This window comes from Vollenhovia emeryi, unplaced genomic scaffold, assembly GCF_000949405.1.
Source record: "Vollenhovia emeryi isolate VEMERY1.0 unplaced genomic scaffold, V.emery_V1.0 DF939151.1, whole genome shotgun sequence".
NCBI classification, from domain to species: domain Eukaryota; kingdom Metazoa; phylum Arthropoda; class Insecta; order Hymenoptera; family Formicidae; genus Vollenhovia; species Vollenhovia emeryi.
The window spans coordinates 746,731-763,925 of NW_011967215.1; the positions used below are offsets into that span (position 1 = coordinate 746,731).

The 17,195-nt window shown below is 37.5% G+C and overlaps 1 protein-coding gene across 2 annotated transcripts in view; it reads right to left on the reverse strand.

Moving 5' to 3' along the window:
- Positions 1-6,725: 6,725 nt before the first annotated feature.
- The window catches only part of LOC105565511 (tyramine/octopamine receptor-like), a 107,761-nt gene continuing 97,291 nt past the window's right edge, over positions 6,726-17,195 (reverse strand). For both annotated transcript variants that reach the window (XM_012018768.1, XM_012018767.1), the window contains one exon: positions 6,726-6,981. In XM_012018768.1, the coding sequence (XP_011874158.1) occupies positions 6,940-6,981 (42 nt within the window). In that variant the 3' untranslated portion in view covers positions 6,726-6,939. The remainder of the gene's footprint in view (positions 6,982-17,195) is intronic.

Genomic DNA, 17,195 nt, shown 5'->3' on the forward strand with positions numbered 1-17,195 from the left:
AAGAACGTCTGAGAAACTTTTAATGAGCACTATAATCGATTTATAAAATACACGCTACATTTTCACTCGTATATTTTAACGATAATTTTACATTAAATATTGCAAATGTGGCACTTTTGAAAGATGAGTGAAATGTACACAGGAAAAGTAACGTTGACGTTGCAGGTGCACGTGAACGATGTGAATTTCGAGTTATGACTAGCCGGCGGGCGAAAGAATTCGACAAAACCATTGAGGTGGCGTAGCGGGATGTCACCGGGAATTCGCGAAGAGGTCACACGTAATTTATAGCTCCTGACGTACGGCGGTGACAGCGGAGAAAAGTTCCGCCATCTCTTTGCCGTTTTCCTTGGCGCTCCGCTCCTCGCGCCGTGATACAACCCTCGATCGTAAAAACGATTTTCTCGTCGTTTCTCCCCGCAACAGTGGCCGCCCCCAGAAAACGTTGCCTCCCCGGCTAATATTTCGCACAAAAGCGTTCGAGACCACGGAGAATTATGACGTCGAACTTCTCGCAAGAAGCCCCGCGATTCTTCGCCGGCATGCCGTATAATCCGAGTCGCCTATAATCGCCGTGCACAGCGATGTCCTGTATGATAAATGAAATTACTCGCTGGGGGATACCTTCGTACTTTCGCGGAACGGTGAACCCCTCGAGAGTCTTGGTGCGGCCTGGCCTGGGTCAGCCGGCGGAAAAATCGTCTCGCGCGCGTTCGTCTCTTTTCCTTCGATTCCTCGCAATCTCCTCGCTCGAGTATCCTCGCGCGAAGATAGCCATCTCGCCGCTCTCGTGAAATCAGGGCTCTGCGAATCAGTTTCGCTCGAATAACGTGCATTTCGACGTCATTTCATCGCGCGCGTTCGCTGCTAAACGCGCCCGTCTGCTGTTAGCGGCAGAACGCTATTTTACGTATTAAGCTAATCAAAGGTAGACTCGGGAAACCGCATTCGGCTGCAAAATGCGACATTAAATAGAGACGAAAATACATGTCGCTGCCAAGTACTCGCAGCGTCAGAGCATTATTGGGGTCGGGCATCCCCCTATTGCCGCGCTGTTAAAAATTGACCGTTGGAAATTGACAGCGATATAATGGTTACAGAATTTACTTAAAATTTAACTTGTGCGGCGCTTGGAAAAGAGACACCAATGAATAATTGAACGTAACCGGGTGCCAAAACTGATGCGATGTATATGCATGAGAATCGTGTTGTTGAGCTTGCGCGGTTTTGCTTTCTTTCGATCTTTATGGAGAATGAGATATGTAACAGATTTACGTACATATATCCGTGTATCCTTCGCTGACTCTATTTCCTCAAACATATTATAATATGGGAGTGCAAATGCCCTTTTATGCGTACAACGACTAAATAAAACACAAAGGGAGTTTTTATTTTAATAACAAATTACCATCTATTCCGTCTGTCGTTTCCTCGAGTCTCCTTTGTGGTTACTTCAGATATAAATTCGAATTTTTACTCGTCACAATTTTACGTCTTTCCCCATCGGGTCCAAACACCGTCCGATTTTATAGACACTTATCTTTTGTTCAATTGTTCGCTATTTCAGACTCTTTCGTTTGCCACCCATTCGACAGTGGCGGATAGCAGGATATAGTGGGATTCCGCTATCTAACCGTCTTTTCCTCCGATCTCTTTTCTATCGTCGCAATTTCACCCGCCGTTACTCGCCCCGTGTCGGGCGCTGGACGGCGCATTACCTGCACCACGTATCTTGCTATCGTATTCATTTCTGCGAAACTAATCTGTCAGACCAATTCGTCGCTCGTCTCTTTCATTTATAATGCGGGAACCCGCAGTGCGCTTTAAATTCCGAGTGAGATCTGGCCGCTTTGTGCGCGGGCGAATGGCACATGGTGAAAATTGGTAACGTGATACCACATACGCATTCCGCATACGCTGCGCTGCCGCGTCGGATAAAATGATGACGGAAATGATGATGTAATGCCGCCCCCTCCCCAACGTTTGTGCTACTTCAATGTTCCAAATTTTTTTAATTTGTAAAAAAGACACGTCGCAACCTGCGAAACTCGATTGATTTTTTACCAACTCGTTACGACCTCGGGGAGATAATCTATCTCTTTTTTTGAGATAAATGTGCTGACAATTCTCTCTTTCTCTCTCTCTCTCTCTCTCTCTCTCTCGATTTTATTTATTTAGCTTCCAGAAATTTATATAATATCTAAACTACGTCTGAAGCAGTACACATTTATAGTTGATTTTGGAGTAACATGGCGTGTTCATCGGCGATCTTCATTGTTATTAATTGCCGTAATTAATCGTGCCTATAATCTGCCCTTAAGACGACGGCAGACCGTTTTCCAGATGATCGACGAGCGAACGAAAATGACTGCAGCCCTTAATGGATTTCCTATACGCTAGGGCTCTCGTCCCGCAGGCGTGAATCTCCCCTAGAGAAGGGATTGGCACGAGATACTTTCTTTCTCGAGTTTTCGCAAGATAGCTGTCATGAAGAAGTTTCAAGCCACGCAGGCCAAAAGTTTGCGGACGCTAGGGAAAAGTTACCGTCAATATCATTCCACGCATGGCTTTAGATAGCCGGGAGAGGATACGATAATGCATCCAGCTGCGGAAAGTCACTGCGCGTTTCGCTCCGCTGGGCTGGATCAACAAGGACTCTCAAGTCTCAGAAGGAGCGAAGGAGCGCTAAGGGTGGATAAAGTGTGATACTTTGTCAGCGTTAGGAATCGATAACGACCCCTCGAATTTGGCCATTATCGATTTCTGCCGCTATTGGATAATGTCGACAAGGTATCCGCTTTCCTTGCTCGTAATGTAATAAAATTTGACTAACGGTAAATCACTCTTGTCGATTATTGGTCATATTTTTAATCAAAACATGATGTTCGTAAAAATTTTTCTTCTGTTTAACATTGCGTATCGTAAAAATGTTCTGCATTTATAGAAAAAAAATGCATCTACTGCGCTTTAGTTAAGATCTTTCCTGTGAATATAACGGATAATAGCTGTGCAACATTTACTGCCGTGGCTTATGAATTCCGAAATATTTGAAATCGCTATTTTCAAAAATATTTTTCCAATAAGATCTCTGAATTTTTTTTCCATTTTAGTGAAGTGACATTTACATGGAAAGTTCATTGCAGAAACATGTTGGCTGGAACATTTCTCAATGCCAAATCTGCATAGCTGCAGTTCAAAAATCGAATTAAAATACTAATTGTTCTGAACACCGGCAAAGTATTTCGAACAATCTCGCGTATTAACCGGGAAAAACCCCGCGCTTTGGCCGTGACAGATCGATTCAAATCGGACAACGACAACGGACGTGCGATGTATATCATCCCGAGAAATGCAATTTTGCGATCTGCTAACGAAGTACAGGCAATTTAATTCGTTGCCGATATGTACCGGACGAAAAGTCGCTGAACAACGAGATTTTACGCGAGACACATTAATAGTTCTGTTTACGCGAAGCATCGAATCCTGTTCTAGATGTAATGCGAATACCATAACTAAACTAGATCGCATTAATCAGAAAATAATCAAACATCGAGTTCTCATGACGAAATTATACATAAAGCTTAAGTATCCAGCAGGTTTGCACCTAAACATACATATCAGTGACGTGACTTATTTACGTGACTTACAACATCTAAGAAGAATATGATTCCGATTTTCCCCAATTAGATAGAAAAGTAAGCAATAAATTTCAATGGGATTAGAAAATTACTACTATTGGCGGTAACTATTGTACACTACCTGATAAGGCGATGCATTATAAATTGTCAATCAAACAAAGTAACATTATAATCAATTCCGTTGTATTTTTTAAGCAGAAGTACGAACTGTTTCTCTTCGTCCCAGCTCGAAAACAAACCGCTACAGTATCATGAAAAACATATTTTCACATGGTGCTAACACTGTGCAGGCATTCGGCGCTGGACAAAAATCGTCGTGTGCACTGGCAGTTCTCCATTTACCTTTTTTTTTTATCAAAAGTGTTACGCCAGGCAGGCGATTTGTGATGTGCTCGATTTTTAGAAGCGGGGAGAAAAAGTGGGAGAGAGAGAGAGAAAGAGAGAGAGCGAGCAAAATGACCGGGCAATAATGTTTTCTGTCCAAGTACGAACGGGAAAATGGTTTGGCATTGTAACATAACTTTCGAGACGCTATTTATAAAGCGGAGGCCGATTACGTTGTCGTACACTACCTCCAAATATACGGTGCAATTGTTCTAATCTCACAAGAGTAATATTCATATGTTTGCGAAAGCTAATCGTGAAAGAGAAACACATTGAATTGATTACTCGCGCGAATAATAGTACGAAAAGCAAACTCCATCATGCCGGTTAGCACAATTAGTTAAATTCTCGTTGTCTCGCATGGCTTGTGACAACGGGGTATTCTGCGTGCAATGTGGAATTCGATCCTTGGCTTCGGGATGAGTTTACACAACATGATTGAATAATTATAAAATCTACATATAATAAACACACACAGATTTGGTCAACTAGTCCAAATAGAACAATAGTCCACCAGTGCAAACTATTATAATATCAAGACGTTATCAAATTATTTCGTTGTAACAATTCTCGCTACGATAACAGGTTTTATTAATATTTTTAATATTTATTCTAAATATACATTAGATTTCGTTGCAAAAACTAATATTCCTTAATAGAAAATTCATGTTTTTTTATTAACGCGCATACGCGCGCTAACACATTCAACAAGATTCTTCAATAAAACAGATTTTATATCAATATCATAAAATTGGTTATACTAATAAAATTTGATTGCTTTCACATAGAATATGCAACGGCAAATGCAATTTTTCCTGTGTGACAGGAATATTATTTATATTCATATCTTCTCTGAAAGTGTGTACTCAAGTATCGATAACTCCGAATATTCAAATCGTACAAAAAATAATGTAAAATCGCATGAAAACGATTTCATGTTCTGAAAGTTTTACGTTTAACTGAGGATCTTTAAATAATCTAAAATAATCGAATGTATGTACGAATTCAAGTTAAATACCAGATCTGTCGAATACGTTATACGCTGAGAAATATCGAAATATATGAGTTACTGTCTTCAATAATCCATTTTGTTATTCCAGAGAATTGTATTACTCAGTGTCATGAATGAACATACATAGAAAATACATTCGGTGCGGTGAAAGGATTATAGAAAAAAATACGCGCAGGAAATAGCGTGTATTCAGTGAAAACAGCATTAGTGCAAACAGCATTAGTAAAAAAACAATAAAAACTGATTGCATTCAGCTCGTTCTTTCTCTCCGTACGTTGTTGATGCACCGAGCGAGCGAAAAATTTAGCCGGCTATTTAACTTATCGTCCGAATCATGTCATCAAATCATCATCAGATACTGCATCGAGCACTGACGGCTCGTTTCAAACGAATGTGAGAGAAATAAAAAAAAAATTCAATAAAACATTTTAGAACGTTTGTCAAACTCTCGTTCGACTGTGCGTCAGAAAATAGCTTTTGTGAAATAAGAAGTATGACATTTTTTTTTACAGATAAAATTTTTTTTTTAACTACACATATTGACGAGTCTGCCTGCGTCATATCCGAGGATTTTTTTCGCGTATTAAAATAATCCGTCGGTTTCAGACTTTTAAATCAAGTAATTTGTGGAGGAAGATTGGTAATATTTAAAAAGAAGCTTTTTATACAATTCAATTTATCTTTTTCCGTCTCATCTTTTTTTCTTCTCTCCTACTCCCCTCCCCCTCTATCTCAGTCTCTCCCTTATAATTGAAGGGGTCTTTTATTTAACAGACTTTTTCAAGAAGAAGTTCTCTTTCGAGTTGCGCAGGTAGATGTCTGAATGTTCGCAGCGGATGCGTGAAATCGTAACGAATTCGACAGACGACGAATCGACAAGACGTGAAAACTAATACTGCCGGATGCCCGCCAGAATGAAGCGAGAATCAGCACCGCATCGTGCGATGAATGGCGGCCTAACTAGGATTGGTTCTCCACCGTAGCTACCTAATACCGTAATTAAAACCGATTAAGCGAACGGAAACGCGACGTGGAATTGAAAACCGGCAATCAGCCGGAAGTCGCTGAGAAAAACACGCGCGCGGGGAAAGTAGATAGGGAGAAGAAAGCCGGAGGATTACGAGATAGGAGGAAAAATCAATATGTGTTACAGGCGACGCTTGGTGTTCGATATCGACGCTGATGAAGGTTCGTAAAACATTTCTCGTGGAAGACGGTCGTGCTCGCCGCAGGAACAGTGGTTATCAAACTTTGTTTCGTCTAATGACTGACGCGGTGTCAAACTTATCTCTCATTTAATGATTTATATGCTCTCCCGTATCTTATTGTATGTCAAGTCTGCGGGATTTTTTGACGTCGTATGAACATTTTTACGACATACTGCTGAGGAATAAGAAAATTCTTGAAAAGATTGGCTGCCCTGAAAAATATTCGCGGCATGATACAGCAGAATGGGACTTCACCATCCATTTTTACCAGGTCAATTTAACGTGCTGAACCCAATTGAATTCTCAACATTCATAGAGAAATCGGAAGTTTTATAATCATAGCAATTTTATTATTAATTCAAATGTTCTGTTACATATCTTTTATTCTTTACAAATCGATTCGGAATTTTAAATGAATAAAGCATTCATGCACGCGTACATATGTGTGTGTGTGTGTGGGTGTGTATTACATATTCCCTTTTCTTTTTTAATAAACTGATGGTGGCATTTTGGTTGGATTATAATCTCCCTATTTTGTAATAATGTTCCATTAATTCCATACATGTTACATTGTTCTGTTTGTAATTATTTTTGCTAAAATACTGAATAAGTAGCAACAGGCATGATAAATTAAGGCCGCTTAATGAATACGATGATAATAATTGATATCTCTCACCAGAAGATGGGGCCATCACATTTAACGAACATGTACATGTGCGAATCTTCGTTCCGTACATACCTGGAAGAAAACAAAAAATTATATTTAAAATATCAGTTTATTTTCACCATAAATTCTTTAGAATATTTTAAAGATAGAGAGAGGCTGATAGAAAGAGCAAAAAAAATTTAGATAAATCGAAACTGTACAATTTCTCGCAAAAATTACTTACCACATAAACAACGATAAGAAAGATCGATTTCCTTACTGTACTATCAAATTAAATTATAACTAAGCAATGGTATATCTTAAACAATGTTGAAGATAAAATATCTGCTGCGAGAAATTCCGACGTAATTTTTATTCTGTGTGCAAAAAGGTATAAGAATGAAAAAGAATACGTGCAGATCGGAGCAGAAAGCGAGAGAGAAAAAGGGAGAGAGGGACACAGTGAAAGAGAGAAAGAGATCTGGAACACACCAATGCCGTTTAAACCTCTTAAGCATCGCCGGATATCGATGTGGATCAGTTTACTCGAATATACCGTGGGCTGGTACATGCGCGAGTGTATGTACTACGTAAACATGCCTATTCCCAGCGAACCTCTTTGATCCAATCCGACGCCATTGAGGCAGTCGGTTGGGAGACACGATGGCTTTCGATCGTGCCCCCGAAGCTTCAAAGCCCCGAAGATCGCGTCGTCGAGGGTCGTATGTCCCGTCACCTGGCCTTCCAGCAGCCAGCTTACCGTCAATGCCGCGTCAGAACGAACCAGATCACCGTTCTCTCCCGTACACGATCGCGTAATATTCTTCGAGCACACCATCAGAACATTCTGGTGGGAAAATTGAAATGCCGCTCGTTTCCGTTCAGCCTGGTGCAGTTATTAAAAACGCACAAAAATAGCTAGATAATTAAATATTGTTAGTTGAGAGACTTTCGAAATGCTAAAGACAACTCGTCCTATAAAATTACGAATAATTAAGAGGTTTAATTGCTACTCGTGCGTCCCTTTATTGCTTAGGAAACGCAGATAGTTTGTCCTATAAACAGAATTATGCAAAGAGTTAAGCGATTAAGAAATTGAAATTTATTCTCTTGATTCTGATTTCCCGAACAAGAAGTTTTTATTGAGTTATAGCTTTGTAACATCTTAAAGTACACGAAAGTTATTTTCATATTTTATGACGGTGAGTTTCAAGCATGCATTTGCATTTTAATTATTTCTTTATGGAGGTAAACATCTTCCTGATTACGAAGTTTCGTCGCCGCTTGCAAAGTAGTACAACGACAGTCTGGTTATAATTAATATACACATGACGAGGAAGACACTATGTAAAATATAATTATAGTTTTGTTATCAGTTGTGCAAGAAACACGATATCTTTTCGTAATAGATATTCTAAAAATCAATCAGTGAATTATCACTGAAAACAGTGAATAGTCACTGATTTATACTGCTATTTTCAGTCGTATACTTAAGTGCAAATCAGTGGCTCTTCACCGGTTTCAGTGATAATCCACTGATTGACTTTTAGAGAGCATAAACTAAATAAAATTCGTATATATTGTCGTGATTTTGTTCACTTAAATTTGAAGCATTGCTTCGAAAAGTTACAATAATGTAAATACTCATAAGGAGAAGACATTTTTATGACATTAAATCGCAGACTGTAAGTAATAAAATTTAAATGTCGCTCGCGCGCTCTCTCGAACAACGCGGAGAACTTATCGTACAAAAAGTTCACGACAATTGACGCAATCATACTGAACCAGAAAGTTTCACGGAATCTATTACATCCGATAATGGCATGAAATGCGTCCGATGTGGAAATAAGCTGCCGATCGTATGTGAGCACGTGATATCGGGCGTTCTTCGCTTTCTTCTCGTTGTTCTCGTACAAACTACGGGTCGTAATCGTTAGCCTCTTTCGCCAAATTATTTCTTTGAAAATAAAAAAAACAACGACAATTGTACAGTTACCGCCGTTACTATGTCGTTACGGGAACGCAAAAAACCTGCCAGCTTTAATTAAAGCATATTCAAATTGTCCGCGCATTATTTGCTTTCACCTCGGTTACCGTGTCTGTTGTTTCATAAGTTAGCGAAACAAAATCAGCAGAACCAATTCTAATTAATATTTTTCGTTGCTTACTCACAGCTGGTTGTCAAAGAGAAAAATTTACCGCTCTGTAAGATTCTTTAAAAAATAATATTCCGCTTCCAAAGGAAAAGTAAGTTAACGCAATAATACATGTATAACGACAAAATTATCATAGCAATAATATGAGAATTAGTTGCCAGTTAATTGCTCTCGAAATATCCGAATTTCTTGCTTGTAAAATAAATTTAAACAATATAGCGGAAAACCTCTCGGCATGCAAAGTTACAGGAGTAAATTATAACATATAAGTAACTTTTTCCTCGTAGTTTACTCTTGTACCGTTGTACACTGAAAAGTTCTCGACCATTGTTTAAACTTATTTTTTTAATTTATATTGTAAAACTTCACTTTATAAAACGTGTCTTATGACGCTAACTTGTAAACGTTGTTCTTTAAGCGGTACAAGTTCGTAAAATAAAAGAGTGACATACGCGACACAAATTCGAAAACATACGGGAAATTGATTAAACGAGACGAGATTTATTAAACGAACATAGGAGACCTATTAAACGCACACTCCATACATTCGTTTTGTTTAAACAGTTTAAATATCTCGTCGCGCGATATACCTAATAACAGTTCGTACACGGCAGCTCAAGCGTTCATTTCGTTCTTGACGCAGCGTGGCTGCGTATACTCCTTCTATTCCCGCAGTTACCTTGTCGCGCCATTCTTACGGCGACGCTCGAGCGAAGAGGTGGCAGTGCGAGTCACGTTCAGCTGCCGTAATTAATTATAGAATATTAAACGAAACGCTTGACGTACATTTTACGATATTAAATATTTCGTGCTCCAGCGACAAACATACTGATATACGAAACTCGGTAATGATTTCCGAAATGAAAAGCTGTAGCGTGGTTTTTCGCCGACAATAAACCCCGTAAGTGGGCTTTAGTGCGGTGGAGTGGTCCAGCAGTTTGAAAACTAAAACCAAAAGACGAGAAAATCAGGTGTATCCAACGCACTGTTAACACAGCAGTGCTACGAGTTGCTGAAAGACTTATTTATGCGACTTTAAATCGCCATCGATCGTATAAACGATTTGCCGCGTCGCATATTCGGAAGTGTAAAATATCGTAATTATCAATGTCTTCCTAATTTTAACTTCGGGTATGCTGTACCAAGCGCGAATGTAGTATTTAGACTGTTTCGCTTTGAATGCTCTGCCGGTTAAAATGCACCTATAATTTATCTTTGATTCTCTCCGAAAGAAAGCAGAACAATATTGTCGAATCGAGTGACCAAATAACGAGATACATCGTCTGTTCTTTGATACTTCATAATTTCGTATATTTCGCGTCGTACAAGCTAGCAGTCGCAATTCTCCGTAGTGCAAAATATTAAATAATACAATTTTACATTCGTGATAATTACGAGCTCGATGCGTATTGCGCGTACGATATTTAATTTTAATTGTGATGATATGTAATTTTAATTTTAATTTTTTCTTAATTAACTGCGTGTCTCTACTAACCGTCAAGTTGAATCGCGTAATATCGCGCCCGTGACTTCGGTGTTGTTTTCGTCAGCGAACGCTTTGTTCACACGAAGTCACCGGCACGCAGTTCAGAAGCGTGTGTCGTAGCGGTAGAATCTATCGACCACTCTTTGCGTACAATACGCATTTACCTGCCGCACAATCGACCAAGTGTTACTTTCAATGATTCACGAGTGTATCGAAGTGAATACTCGGTACGTATCGCGCGCGATATATTTTCTCGTGAAAATCAAAGTGACATGCCGAACATACATTGCGTCGCATACTTTCGCATAATCCGTAATCTCAATTGATTGTTCCATTGAAATACAGTAGATTCTCGGGAACAGTTAACATAGAAAGTGTCATATAAAGTGCCGTGTGATCATTATCAGCTGTACTTTCGTGAGTGTTGCGTGTGTTGCGTTGTGCGTGGATCAAGTGATTTAAGTAACAGAATACAGTGACGTGTGAAGCATGTAATTACGTTTGTATCTCGCAAAATTTACGCGCTCGAATTATACAGCAAGCATATTTCAAGTGTATTTTCAAATGGTTTTCTTGGTTCAATTGGTTACCGAATCGATTCACGTTGTATCTGCGAAATTAACATGAATATTGTCGACGTTTGAATCTCTCGGCGAATTTAAATGTAACGGGAGAGTGTCATAATACATCGTTTTATTTTTCCAGTGTTTTAATAAAGTATCTCGGTCATCATATTATGACAATTAATTCGCTATTAATCGCGTTACCGTGAGTGTTGAATCGAGAGTATGTAATGAAGAAACTTCACATATTTATGAGTGATACAATAATTATGTTTTAAATAGCAGGCCTAATTTACGTACGCTCGATATTCATTCTTTAAATTATTTATGTACACATAATTGCACAATCGCGTTACCGTGAGTGTTAAATCGAGAGTATGTAATGAAGAGACTTCACATATTTTTGAGTGATAATTATGTTTTAAATAGCAGACGTAATTTACGTACGCTCGATATTCATTTTTTAAATTACTTATATACACATAATTACACAATTTCTTATCTACAATCCCCTCTTCGGGTACTACCTTGTCGCGGTGGAGGGGCTCACTTTCCTGAAGGGTTACTCTCTAAAAGTTAATCAGTGAATTATCACAGAAAACAGTGAATAGTCATTGATTTAAAGTTACAAGTACACCACTGCGACTTTCAGTGGTATATTTTTAACTGCAAATCAGTAATTGTTAATTGTTCACATTGCGATAATTCACTGATTGACTTTTAGAGAGTATCTAAAGACGGGAAAACCAAAGGTACCCATTGCACTATTTAGATCCAGTTTCTCATTTTCTGATTAACTGTTAATGAGAAGTTAATCGATTCTTTGTATCTTGTTAGATAATAATAAAGAAATAGATAGGGAAACGACTAACTTTCTTATTAACGGTTAATCAGAAAATAAAAAATCGGGCCTAATACTCTCTAAAAGTCAATCGGTAGGTTTCTATCGAAAATAGCAAATAGTTGATTCACTGTTTTTAGTGATCCATTGATTGACTTTTAGAGAGCACATTTGTTTATTTTACTTACTAATTGGCTTGTTCATTTTTCTGATTTCAGCATTAATTATCAAGGACCAGTACTATCGATCAGTCGTTATTATATCATCACCTATTTAAACGAATCGCAACCGCGCGCGGCGGTTCGTCGTGTCGCGTCGCGTTCGGGAGTGCCGTTTAAATACTCGAACTAAAGACTTTGCAAAGCCTATTTGAGGAGTATTCATTAAAAGCCCGTTCCTGTCGATGACCACACTTTCGTGATTTGGCAGTTTTTAGGACTCTTTTGTCTAAGACGATTGAGCCATGAGCTTGGCATAGCTTTCGTTCGAAGATGAAACGCTGCCTCCCGTTGCCTCGATTGTCTACGTGTTAGACAATAGGCAATTGGTATCAGCTCGACTCCAGTCGTCTACCTTGTGATATCGTCTGTGGTCTAAGACCCTGGTGTCTCACTTGAAGCTTTGTCCAAGTGATTGAGCTGGTCGGTATCAGGCTGATTTTTGCGCGTGACGAAACTTGAAAAAAAGATGCTTTTCTTAGCGCGTCAAACGCCAGAAGCATCTATTTTTGTCGATGACGATTTATCGGTCGGTTAGATTTTTTTCTGCTTGGAACTTAACCCTTGCTCATGGATACCGTGTGTCTCAATTTACTCGTCGACTCGAAGTGGAGGCGGACTTGACGGAACTCAATATTTTCACATAGGCTTTGCAACCGGGAGTGTAGAATCGCGCGAACGATCTTTGTGTTTTCGCGAGTGTGCCGGAAGACAACCTGAGTGGAGGAGGAAGCCTAGGAAGACATCGGGCGCCGGCGGAGCAACTTTACGGTAAATATTTTTTATTTCGTACAAAGTTAATCTCTTTCTCTGGTTTATTTTAAATAATTTAAAAGTTATTTTCTTTAATATTGATTTTCTTGAATTTTCTGTTTTAATGTGAATTTTATAATTGTATGTTACAGAATCAACATAGTTAAACTCCGCTGCTGCGCATCGGGTCGGTAAGTCAGAAACTGTTTTATTGAGGCAACGAATATACATCGCATAGATCGTAGATTGTAGATCGTATATTAGTATGTCTTGTAGATTCGTTGTCTCAAAATGGATAGGTTTCAAATGCTAACGGCAATTAAATGTTTTATTTAATATATTGAATCTCCAGAGATGTGTAAGCGATTTTCAATGTGGAAAGTTAGGTTGCTCACTTTCCGTTTTGAGAATCGTTGAAACGCCTCACAGAAATTACATAAAATATCGCAAATATCAATGGTTGATTTATTCGTCTCATTTAATACAAACAAGAAGAATAAGAAATATTTAAATAAATTGCGTGGTTTTATTTTAATAAAAGCTAATTTAATCCCAACCTTTGGAGCCTATCCATTTGTTGTTTTTTGTTAATAAATTAATATATAAAGTCATATATATACTGTGACTTTCATATTTTCGCGGTCGGATTTCGCGATCAGTTTGTCCATCCTGGTTTCCATTAATTTTGTTAATTTTATTTACATTATAATTTGTAATTTTTCTTGAGATGTAATTGAGATTAATTGACATAACGCGAAATAAATTATTTTCTATATTTAATTATAATTTCGAATTGAAAGAACGGGTTACAAAAGGTCAATCAACTCTGAAGTAAACGTAATAACGAAATTAATCAAGAAAAATATTTATGATCAATTTTGTGCAGTTAATTTTTAAGAATTAGTATACTTTTCAATTAACTTCTTATTGTCTTCCATTTTTCAATACGATCGAATACGCTCGCATAATTCAAATCGTCGATAATAAGTAGACATGGACGGAGTTTTTCTCCTTCCTATTGTTCACTGGTCGAAATGCGACCAGACTGTATGGCCAGGAGCAATGGAAGATTTGTCCAATCTGGCCAGAAAAAAAATTAATTTGACAAGGTAAGTGGTCAACATTGACTACGATGATGGAGTATGGTGAAACGTAAAATAATGTGACATGTGTTTATCTATCTAAAGCAGGATTATTTTCTTTGTATCGCACATGTGCGAGATTAGAAAAAAAGTAAATCCAATAAAGTCCCAATCGCACGCGTATTAAAACCTCTCATTAGTCTCGTCGCAGTTTTAATTAAAAATTCATTAGATTGAAACACGTATAGGTAGAGAAATGGTAGGACTACAAATCCGAATACGAGTAGATATAGGAATTTGGGTAGATAGGGATTCGGGTAGTTAGGGATTCGGGTAGATAGGGATTCTGATAAATAGGTAAGGATAGGGGAACATAATTCATTAATTAAAAAGATTGTAAACGAAATAATTATAACTTTAATATAAAATTAAAAATATAACTTTGTTATTAGTAAATTTTTTAATAAATATTTAATATTATTATTAATACATAATATTATTTAATATGCTCTACTTATTAATATTATATTTTCAATTATTATTTCAAATATTTTAAAAAGTAAAATAAATTATAAACTAATTATTAAAAATTATTGGAAATTATTAGGAAATGTACATTAATTATTATAATTAAGTATTATAATAATGGCATTTTATTTTAAATATTATGTGATCATTTTAAATTTTATCATTATAAACGTTATGAGATTGTAATAATTGTGAATGACTGAAAAATAATGTAATATTGATTACGTAATTGGATGCGTATAATAAGACAGAAATTGTTACGCGTTTGGTAAAATATTTAAAACTTTAGTAATTATTATTTATTAAAAGTTAATAAATTCGGAAAATTATTATTTCCAATTTCTATGAGCATTTTGTTATTGCACGCATACCGAATGTTGCGTATGTACTTTTATGTCAAAGAGTTTTATGTTCTCAATTTTATAGTAACTTTTTTTTATAATGTCGTATATATTATAAAATAAATTGCAAAAATTAAAACAGATGAGATAAAAACGAGAAACGATTATTACAAAGAAAAGAGGACCGCCGCGCGCCGATTAAAATCGGCGGGGGTGGTGAAGGGCCTCTACAAGTTGCTCGGTTTCTGTCGGATAAAATTTAACTCAAGTCTAAAAGAGAGGCATCATTTTATGTATATAACTAGGAAAATGCAAAATTTAATTTAACCAGGATGCAATTGTAATGACATCCGGCATAAGCGGAGCAATCTTCTATAAAGATATGAATATTTACGTAATTTTCTAATTACTCGTACTATCGCCCGATAATAAACGAGATAAAGTTAAATACTAATTTTTCATTTGCACATTGTAATAACAGTAAAGTTATAAACGAATAAAGTTTGGCGAGCGATTTAATAACTGTAGCTCAGTCAGTAATATAATTATTATTAACACCATTTAGAACAGTGTTAGTCGACAGATTATTGTTTGCACGTTTATATACTTTTTGAATCTTCGTTTGGTTAACTACTGCATTGATCGCTCGCTAACTTTTATTTGTTTATAACTTTATTAATAAGGCTGTGCCAACGAAGAACGAAATATAGGAATATTTAAAGGAAAATTTATCGATTAAGATATATTTTAATTCAATTTTCTCGTAGTTAGGAGAGTAACTTCATCGGAACATTAAAAAAAGATTTCTCTCTCTCTCTCTCTCTCTCTCTCTCTCTCTCTCTCTCTCAGCTATATTTAATTGCTCATCGTTTGCACGTGTATGCATATGTTATTTCAAATTTTTGTTTACTCACTTGTACTGTAAAAGTACAGTTCTAATTAATGAAGGAATTTTTGGAGGAGCAAGTTTCACGTTAGTTCCCCAATAACATGAAAATTGAATTTGGCAACTTCTTAGCAACAAATGAGCAACAAATAAAAATATTAATTAAAATTGGTTCTGCTCATTGTGTTCCGCTAACTTATAAGACGTGCTTGTCTCACTCTTATCGTCTATCTCGCGATCGAGCAACGCAGTTTTAACTAGGAAATGTTTGACGGCTTGTGTGCATGTAATATATGCGTGCATGTATATGTATCGCTGCACGGTGATCAAATTGCGTTACAAACGATATTGCCAATGGGCCGATGGCTTTGGACGCGAATAGTGAATTGTTCGCGTGCGCGCATGTGTGTGTAGAACAAATGGAACGCGTGCATACACCTTGCATCGGTTTTGCAGGCGCTCATAAACACTTGTGAACATATGTTCACTCATTTAATAATGCCTACTAAAAATCTATACGCAGCAATGCAGCCTGCTTTGTAAGCGCGCGCACAAACGAGCTGAATAATATTTGAATTTGTATTAATGTATGCTTAATAATGATTGCATATAGTAAATATCTGTATATGATATTCTATGGATTAATTTATAATATATAAGCACAGGATGTATCTGCAAAGTGAATAGCTAGACTTTAACGGTGTATTACACCAGTTAAAATGCATCTGATTTTTATTATGCTTTTATTATTTATATATCGTGCAACCGTTTCGGCATCTATAATCATACTTTTTTTTCTCTAATCCTTGAAATGATTAGGATGAGCCTTCAATGTTCGGCGATCAATTTCAAGCCACGTCCTACCTATATACTGTCGCAAAAACTCCTAAAAATATAACTTCGATGTGCTAATTCTGACAGACTGAATCTCCGTGTGTGTAATAGCTTTCTCTCTATAACCCGTTTTTTGCCCATTCATAAAACACTCCGGGATTTATGGTCCCCTACTTTCTCCGTCAGATTGTATCATTTTACGCCCTCTTTCTTGCTCTATCTTTCCATAAATTTCTGATATACTACTGTGCCAAATGCCCCTCGCGACTTTTTCTTCCTCCTCTCAATTCTCTTTCGCCGATTCCGTTCGATCGTCTCCACAATACTTCTCTTCATCTTTCCGCATTCACCCGGATTTCATTTCTCGCGCGATGATCTCTCTCCTCGCACGGTCCTCTCTTCCTCGATTTCCTCCGCGCCATTATTTTCTCACCGTCACATCTTCCGTCACCCTTTTTCTCGTCTCTCCTCGACTCCTGCAGCGTTTTCGCGCGCTGCAACGCGCGTCCGATCTCACGCTATCCTCTTACGTGTCGTCGATTCTTTACCCGCGGCACCTTTCATCTCACCACCCGCACGCCCTTCTTACTGTCCGAAGGACACTGGAATCGCATAAAGC